Here is a 9,642-nt window from a genome sequence, read left to right as displayed (position 1 = left end):
CCGGCGACCGCCGTCACCACGGGTCCCGATGGCGTGGTATCCGTCATCGTGTCCGAGCCCACGCCGAGCCTCGGCGGCGTCTCCTTCACAACCATCACGACGGGCGGCCCGGTTGCCGCAACAAGCACCGTTCTGCCAGCAGTCATCGGCGGGGTCGGCACCGTCATCATCCAGACGCCCACTCTCTCGGCAAGCCCCGGAGCCTTTATCACAGTCACCTCTGGCGGCCCGGTTGCGTCGACATTCACTCTGCCGGCGGCCGACTCTACCGGTATCCCTACCGTCGTCATCCAGACCCCGACCGCCAGCCCCAGCGTGGCTGCCGATCCTTTCACAACCATCACCATCACCGGCTCCGTCGCAACGACCTTCTCGGTCCCCGCTGTCGGCTCGGGCATCGGGACCGTCATCGTACAAGTCACCGGCACCTCTACACCGACGTCGTCCCCGGCGAGCGTGTCGTTCACAACCGTCTTCTCGGGCGTGTCCGGGCCCTTTGTCGGGCCCCAGACCACGACGTTGCCTGCCGGCCCCGACGGAGTGGTCACCGTGGTCGTCCAGAGCGCGATCCCGACGTCGTCCAGCATCTCATACACGACGGTGTTCACGGGTGTCCCGGGAGCCTTCATCGGACTGCAGACCAGCACTCTGCCGGCCGGCCCCGACGGCGTCGCCACGGTGCTCGTCCAGAGTGCCCTTCCCACTGCCAGCCCGACGTCCTACACGACTGTTTTCACCGGGATCCCTGGCACGTTGGCTGGACCTCAGACAAGCACGCTTCCTGCCGGCGCCGACGGAGTTGCCACTGTCATCATCCAGACGGCTCTGCCCACCGCAGCGCCCACCGCCAGCGTCAGCACCGTGTACATCACCATCGTCACCGGCATCTTCGGCTCCTTCACCGGGACTCAGACGACCACTCTGCCCGTCCTGTCCATCCCCAGCATCGGCATCGGTTTCGGCGTCACGGCCACCGTCCTTCTCCAGACAGCCATCCCCTCGCCGAGCATCACCTCGTACACCACGATTTCGACTGGTGTCGTGGGATCCTTTACCGGAACCCGCACCACGACGCTTCCGGGTGTTGGCCCCGACGGTTTGGTCACCGTCGTTCTCGAGACGACCGTCCCGGCGGCCCTCTCGTACACGACTCTGGTTACTGGCGTGCCCGGAGTGTTCACGGGCACTCAGACGACGACTCTGACGGGCATCGGTGCCAACGGCCTTGGTACTGTTCTTCTCCAGACCGCCATCCCGCTGGCCACATCTTACACGACCATCTTCAGCGGTATCGTTGGCGGCGCTTTTACCGGGACACAGACAACGACTCTGCCCGGCACCGGTGCCGACGGCTTGGCCACGGTCGTTCTCCAGACGGCACTCCCGTTGGCCACCTCCTATACAACTGTCTTCAGCGGGATCATCGGCGGCGCCTTCACCGGAACCCAGACAACAACTCTGCCCGGAACTGGTGCCGACGGCCTCGGAACCGTCGTTCTGCAGACGGCACTTCCTTTGGCCACCTCCTATACAACCGTCTTCAGCGGTATTATTGGCGGTGCTTTTACCGGGACACAGACGACAACTCTGCCCGGCACCGGTCCAAACGGTCTTGGAACCGTCGTTCTGCAGACCGCACTCCCGCTGGCCACATCGTACACGACCATCTTCAGTGGTATCGTCGGCGGCGCCTTTACCGGAACGCAGACGACGACTCTTCCTGGAACTGGTGCCGATGGTCTTGGAACTGTTGTCTTACAGACGGCACTTCCTTTGGCCACCTCCTATACCACCGTCTTCAGCGGTATCATCGGCGGCGCCTTCACCGGAACACAAACAACAACTCTGCCCGGCACCGGTCCAAACGGTCTTGGAACCGTCGTCCTGCAAACGGCACTTCCGCTGGCCACATCGTACACAACCATCTTCAGCGGCATCATCGGGGACTTCACCGGAACCCAGACGACGACTCTGCCCGGCACCGGCGCCGACGGCCTCGGGACTGTCGTCCTGCAGACGCCCATCCCCACGACGAGTCTCACTTACACGACTCTGGTCACGGGCATCGCCGGGGACTTCACCGGCACCCGGACATCCACGCTGCCCGTCGTCGGCTCCGGCAACGTGGCGACTGTCCTCCTCCAGACCGCCCTCCCTGTGGTTTCTTACACGACGCTCCTGATCGGCGTGCCGGGATCCTTCACCGGCACGCAGACGTCCACGCTACCCTTGGTCGGAAGTGGCGGCGTGGCCACGGTCGTGCTCCAGACGGCTCTGCCATCCTCCACCGGCCTGTCCTCGACCTCGTCCGTCATCGTCATCAACACCTCGTACGTGACCATCATAACCGGAATATTCGGCGGGTTCTCCGGCACGCAGACGACGACGCTGCCGCCCGACGCCAGCAACCCGGGGCTCGTCACCGTGGTGCTCCAGACGGCCATCCCCAGCCCCGGCACGACGCTGTACACGACGATCCTCACCGGCGTGACCGGCGTGACCTTTGCCGGCACGAGGGTGACAACTCTCCCCGTCATCGGAACCGTCGGCACCGTCCTTCTGGAGACGGCCATCCCCGATATTGTGCCGGTCACCTCGTACATCACCATTCCCACCGGTGTTCTCGGCGAGACGTTCCTCGGCACCCGGTTCTCGACTCTGCCGGTTACGGGGACTATTGGTACCGTGTTGCAGCAGACTGCCATCCCGGATCCAGTCACTTCATATGTCACCATCCCAACGGGTGTTCTCGGGGCCACGTTCATCGGGACCCGGCTCACCACGCTTCCGGTCACTGGAACCATTGGAACCGTGTTGCAGCAGACTGCGATCCCGGATCCTGTCACCTCGTACATCACCATTCCCACCGGTATTCTTGGCGAGACGTTCCTCGGTACTCGGTTCTCAACCCTGCCGGTTACTGGCACCATCGGTACCGTGTTGCAACAGACTGCGATCCCAGACCCAGTCACTTCATATGTCACCATTCCTACCGGTATTCTCGGGGAGACATTCCTCGGCACTCGGTTCTCAACCCTGCCGGTCACTGGCACCATCGGTACCGTGTTGCAGCAAACCGCCATCTTGGATCCGGTCACTTCGTACGTCACAGTTCCCACCGGTATCCTTGGTGAGACATTCCTCGGCACCCGGTTCTCGACTCTGCCGGTCACGGGTACTATTGGAACCGTTCTCCAGCAAACTGCCATCCCCAACCCGGTCACTTCCTACACGACCGTCTTCAGCGGCATCACGGGCCTCACCGGGCCTCTCACCTCGACCCTCCCGGCCACCGGCACCCTCGCGACGGTGGTCATCCAGACGGCCCTGCCCGTCGTGCCCGTCACCTCGTACACAACGATCTTCACCGGAATCCAGGGCAACTTTGCCGGCCTGCAGACGACAACCCTGCCCGTCTCCGGCTCGCTCGGCACCGTCCTCGTCCAGTCGGCCCTGCCGTTCGTCACCTCCTACACCACAGTCTTTAGCGGTGTCACGGGTCTCGCCGGTCCTCTCACCTCAACCCTCCCGGCGACGGGTACTCTCGCGACCGTCGTCGTCCAGACCGCGTTGCCCGTCGTCACTTCGTACACCACCGTCTTCAGCGGCGTTGTTGGCCTTGTCGGCGCTCCGCTCACCTCCACGCTGCCGGCCACGGGAGATCTGGCCACTGTTGTCATCCAGACTGCTCTGCCTGTGGTCACATCATACACCACAGTCTTCAGCGGTGTTGCTGGCCTCCCTGGCGCTCCGATCACGTCCACTCTTCCTGCAACTGGCAGCGTTGCCACCGTCGTCATCCAGACGGCCCTGCCCGTGGTCACCTCCTATACCACCATCTTCAGCGGCGTCACTGGTCTTGCAGGCCCGCTCACTTCCACGTTGCCAGCAACGGGAGATCTGGCAACTGTTGTCATCCAGACTGCCCTACCCGTGGTTACCTCCTTCACAACTGTCTTCAGCGGCGTCACGGGTCTGGTTGGAGCACCGCTCACGTCCACCCTTCCAGCAACTGGAAACCTGGCAACTGTGGTTATTCAGACTGCTTTGCCCGTGGCCACTTCATTTACCACCATCTTCAGCGGCGTCGCAGGTCTTACTGGTGCTCCTATTACATCGACTCTCCCTGCAACTGGAAACCTGGCAACCGTCGTCATTCAAACTGGTCTGCCTATCGTCACCTCTTACACGACGATTTTCAGCGGCGTCACTGGTCTCGTCGGAGCTCCGCTTACATCCACCCTTCCTGCAACTGGAGATCTCGCGACTGTTGTTATCCAGACCGCGTTGCCCGTTGTTACCTCGTTTACGACGGTCTTCAGCGGCGTCGCAGGTCTTACTGGTGCTCCTATTACATCGACTCTCCCTGCAACTGGAAACCTGGCAACCGTCGTCATTCAAACTGGTCTGCCTATCGTCACCTCTTACACAACGGTCTTCAGTGGCATCACCGGTCTCGTCGGCGCTCCACTCACGTCAACACTTCCAGCAACTGGAAACCTGGCAACAGTTGTTATCCAAACTGCCCTGCCCGTTGTTACTTCTTACACAACTGTTTTCAGCGGCATCACTGGTCTCGTTGGAGCTCCATTGACATCCACCCTCCCGGCAACAGGAGATCTCGCGACCGTGGTTATCCAGACTGCTCTGCCCATCGCCACGTCATACACGACAGTCTTCAGCGGTGTTGTCGGCCTCACTGGCGTCCCCATCACGTCAACGCTGCCGGCAACTGGAAACCTGGCAACTGTTCTTATCCAGACTGCTTTGCCTGTTGTCACCTCGTATACAACGCTGTTCAGCGGCGTGACTGGCCTCAGCGGCCTCGTCACAAGCACCCTGCCGGCCACCGGCAGCATTGCGACTGTCGTTATTCAGACCGGGCTTCCCATTGTCACGTCATACACGACGATTTTCAGCGGCATCACTGGCCTTGCCGGGCCGGTCACAAGCACACTGCCAGGAAGTGGCGGCTTTGGAACAGTTCTTATTCAGACCGCCTTGCCTGTTGTCACCTCCTATACCACTGTTTTCAGCGGCGTCACTGGCCTCGTTGGTGCTCCGCTCACTTCCACACTGCCGGCAACAGGAAATCTGGCGACGGTTGTCATCCAGACTGCCTTGCCTGTCGTCACCTCCTACACGACGGTTTTCAGCGGCGTTACTGGCCTCGTTGGGCCCCTTACCTCCACCCTTCCAGCGTCTGGAAATTTGGCGACTGTTGTTATACAAACTGCCTTGCCTGTGGTTACGTCTTACACTACGGTCTTCAGCGGCGTCACCGGCCTTGCCGGTCCGCTCACGTCAACCCTTCCAGCATCTGGAAACCTGGCAACTGTCGTTATACAAACGGCGTTGCCTATTGTCACCTCCTATACAACAGTTTTCAGCGGCGTCACCGGCCTCGCCGGCCCGCTTACATCCACCCTCCCGGCATCTGGAAACCTGGCGACTGTTGTCATCCAGACGGCCTTACCTGTGGTCACCTCTTATACGACGGTTTTCAGCGGCGTCACCGGCCTTGCCGGCCCGCTTACATCCACCCTCCCGGCATCTGGAAACCTGGCGACTGTTGTCATCCAGACGGCCTTACCTGTGGTCACCTCTTATACGACGGTTTTCAGCGGCGTCACCGGCCTTGCCGGCCCGCTTACATCCACCCTCCCGGCATCTGGAAACCTGGCGACTGTCGTTATACAGACGGCCTTGCCTGTGGTCACGGCATATACCACAGTTTTCAGTGGTGTCACTGGTCTTGCCGGCCCCGTCACATCCACGCTTCCAGGAAGTGGCGGTTTCGGGACGGTCGTTATTCAGACCGCCCTGCCCGTCGTCACTTCATACGTCACGGTCTTCAGTGGGATCACAGGTCTTGCAGGCCCCGTCACAAGCACGCTGCCCGGCTCCGGAAACCTTGCCACTGTTCTTATCCAGACTGCCCTCCCGGTTGTTACGTCGTATGTTACAGTCTTCAGCGGTGTCACTGGGCTCGTGGCCCCGGTGACGAGCACGTTGCCTGGAGGCGGCAGCGTTGTCACCGTCGTCATCCAGACGGCGCTCCCAGTTGCCACCTCCTTCACCACCGTTTTCAGTGGAGTGACCGGGCTTGTCGGACCAGTAACTTCCACGTTGCCCGCAACTGGAAACATTGCCACCGTGGTCATCCAGACGGCACTGCCGGTTGTCACCTCCTACACCACAGTCTTCAGCGGTGTTGTTGGGCTTGCCGGACCTCTCACGTCGACTCTGCCAGCAAGCGGGAACTTGGCCACCGTTCTCATCCAGACTGCTCTGCCAGTTGTTACCTCTTACACTACGGTCTTCAGTGGTGTTCCTGGACTTGCGGGACCTGTCACATCGACATTGCCCGGAGTTGGCAGCGTTGCCACTGTGGTCATCCAGACAGCCCTCCCGATTGTCACCTCGTACACCACCGTGTTCAGCGGCGTGGCTGGACTCACAGGCCCGCTCACTTCCACGCTTCCTGGAGTTGGCAGCGTTGCCACTGTGGTCATCCAGACGGCTCTCCCTGTTGTTACATCGTACACCACGATCTTCAGCGGCGTGGTTGGACTTACAGACCCCCTGACCTCGACACTGCCCGGGGTTGGCAGCATTGGAACCGTGGTTATCCGCACCGCCCTCCCGGTTGTCACATCGTATACCACGGTCTTCAGCGGCGTACCGGGTCTTGCCGGTCCTATCACTTCCACTGTGCCTGGAGTTGGCAGCATCGGAACCGTGGTCATCCAGACTGCCCTTCCTGTGGTCACCTCGTATGTCACCGTCTTCAGCGGCGTAATAGGTCTCGTCGGCCCTCTGACCTCAACGCTGCCGGGAGCCGGCAGCATCGCAACCGTCGTCATCCAGACCGCCCTGCCCGCTCTGCCAGTCACGTCGTACGTCACTCAGGTCACGGGCGTGCCGGGTACGTTCGCCGGCACGTTGACGACCACGCCGCCGTTCATCGGCACGCTGGGCACCGTCCTCTTGCAGACGGCGATCCCTCCCGCCACGACCGGATACACAACAATGGTCTCCGGGGTCAGCGGCACCTTCGCCGGCACTCGGACGACGACGCTGCCGGTCTCGGGTACGCTCGGAACGGTCGTGTTGCAGACGGCCATCCCACCGGCCGTCACCACGGGCTTCACCACTGTTACCAGTGGCGTCCCCGGCACGTTCACCGGCACGTCGACGACCACTCTGCCGGTATCGGGTACGCTCGGAACGGTCGTGTTGCAGACGGCCATCCCGCCGGTCGTCACCACGGGCTTCACCACCGTCACCAGCGGCGTTCCAGGCACATTCACCGGCACGTCAACGACCACCCTGCCCATCACCGGCACGCTGGGCACCGTCGTTCTCCAGACGGCGGTCCCGCCGGCCACCTCGTACACGACCATCTTCACGAGCGTCTTCGGCACCTTCACCGGCACCCAGACGTCGACTCTGCCCGTGTCCGGCACCATCGGCACCGTGTTGGTGCAGACGGCGATCCCCGTCTCGTACACGACGCTCATCACCGGCGTCCCGGGCGCGTTCACCGGTACGCAGACATCAACGATCTCGGCCGTCGGAGGCCTCGGCACCGTCGTTCTTCAAACCGCCATCCCGACGGGATTCACCACCGTCACCAGCGGCGTCACCGGATCCTTCGCGGGCACCCGGACGACGACGCTACCGGTTACCGGTGGCGGCCTGGGCACTGTTGTTCTCCAGACGGCGATCCCCAGCATCTCGTACGTGACTGTTACCTCGGGCGTTACGGGCACCTTTACGGGCACTTCGACGACTACCCTTTCTGCCGTCGGAAGCGTGGCCACCGTCGTCCTCCAGACGGCCCTCCCAAGCCTCGTCTACGTCACCGTCACCTCGGGCGTCACGGGCACCTTCACCGGAATCTCGACGACAACGCTCTCCGGCACCGGGATCACGAGGACGGTCGTCGCGCAGACGGCCCTGCCGACGAGCACGTCGTACACGACGGTCCTCACGGGCGTCACGGGGACCTTCACCGGGACGCGGACCATCACGACGGGCAACACGGTGTTGCAGCAGACGGCCATCCGGTCGGCGTCCCTCGTGCCCACCTCGGTGTCCGGCTGTATCCCGTCGCCGACGGCCACGGCGTCACCGGCCTGCGCCACGAGCGTCGCGTTGCCGGCCCAGTGTACGGGGCTCGTCGGGTACAAATGGGTCAGCGTCATCGGCCTGGCCTCGGTGCAGGAGAGGGTCATCTACACGCCGGCCGAGATCCAGGCCTGCCGAGGAGCCCTCGGTACGAGCGCCAACCTCCCCGGCGTCGAGGCCTGTCTCACGCCGGACCTCGTCACGGCGCTGGTCGGCACTCTCCTCGGCTTCAACCACGCCCAGTGCCTGCAGCAAAGGCTGGCCTCGACGTGTATCCCGAGATTGCCCACCGTCTGCGCCAACCTCGCGGCCGACGTGGCCAACACGGCGGTCCAGGCCAACGCCAACCTCTGTATCAGGACCCTCGGCGTCTTCAACCAGACCGCCGGCGTCACCAACTGCGCCAACAGCGCGAACGTCGCCCAGGGTAGCTTGTCCGTCCTCCGGTGTATCGAGGGCGCTCTCCGCCTCCCCCTCGGCCAGACGCTCGCCTCGGCCGGCCGCGTCATCTGTCCCGGCGGCGCGACGGGGCTCACCTGTGCTCAAGCTCCTGTGGCCTGCGGCAATCTGCTGGATATCACGCTTTCCCCGACCCAGCTCCAGGTCAACCTAGACGCCTGCCGAGTCGCCCAGACGGTCAACGCCCTCGGCACGGTCGTATCAGATCTCACAAAACTGCTCACGTGTACCCTTACCGATCTCGCCGGCACGTTGAACGCCCTCCTCGGAGGGTCGACGGACAGTTACGCCGCCTGTATCCAGAAGCAGTGTCTCACGGGTCCTCCGACGGCCTGTATCAACCTCGGGGCCGACGTGAACAACGGCGCGCTGATCTCGGTCGACGCCCCCAACCTGGTGCAGTGTCTCCTGAACCTCGGCCCCTTGTTGACGCAGCCCATCGCCACCGAGTGCTTGCAGGCCGGCTTGACCAACTCCGCCGTCTCCGCCTGCCTGAACCTCCGCATCTTCGGCCTCGCCACGGTCAACGCCAACGTCGGCGGCGGCTAAAAGATTCTTCTTCCAGACTGCTTCAACCACAGCCCCCAGCGGCCCCCCATTTTCTCTTTTGTCTTGAACTATTCCTTTTCCTATGTTGTTGTTGTCGTACGGCGTTGAGGGGAAACTGAAATTGCTTGGATACGGATAATACCCTCAACCAACCTTGGCCACTCATTGTACGGAGACCCCGCGAGTTTCTCCCCTACGGATAATCATGTAATATATAATATCAATACCACCTTCATTTGTTCACTCAAAAACAACTTCAAAGAGTGCAGTCGTCGTTGAATCGTTCTTTGTTCAGTAACCCATCCATCCTAAAAGACTTGTGAGCCATCACAACTTGGGTCGATAATTGGTAAGGTAAGAAGGTGTCACATCAATTCTTGCAATCACATGAAACACAACTCTTGATGTTCTATTAAATCGCAGCTCTCTTCTCACTCAAGATTCAAGACGGCCCGGCCCAGCCCAGCCCAGCCCAGCCACGACCAACCTACCCCCTAACGT

The 9,642-nt window shown here is 61.9% G+C and overlaps 1 protein-coding gene across 1 annotated transcript in view; it reads left to right on the top strand.

The window, feature by feature from the left end:
- Positions 1–9,141, top strand: part of CH63R_01725 (UbiD family decarboxylase) — a gene marked incomplete at both ends in the record, with an annotated part of 33,717 nt that extends 24,576 nt beyond the window's left edge. The window contains one exon of the mRNA XM_018296700.1: positions 215–9,141. Coding sequence (XP_018165062.1) covers positions 215–9,141 — 8,927 coding nt within the window. The remainder of the gene's footprint in view (positions 1–214) is intronic.
- Between the last annotated feature and the right edge of the window lie 501 nt (positions 9,142–9,642).

This window comes from Colletotrichum higginsianum, chromosome 1 (assembly GCF_001672515.1).
Source record: "Colletotrichum higginsianum IMI 349063 chromosome 1, whole genome shotgun sequence".
Taxonomy (NCBI): domain Eukaryota; kingdom Fungi; phylum Ascomycota; class Sordariomycetes; order Glomerellales; family Glomerellaceae; genus Colletotrichum; species Colletotrichum higginsianum.
Note: the sequence above shows the minus strand (reverse complement) of the source record. Positions and strands in the feature narration are given on the sequence as shown.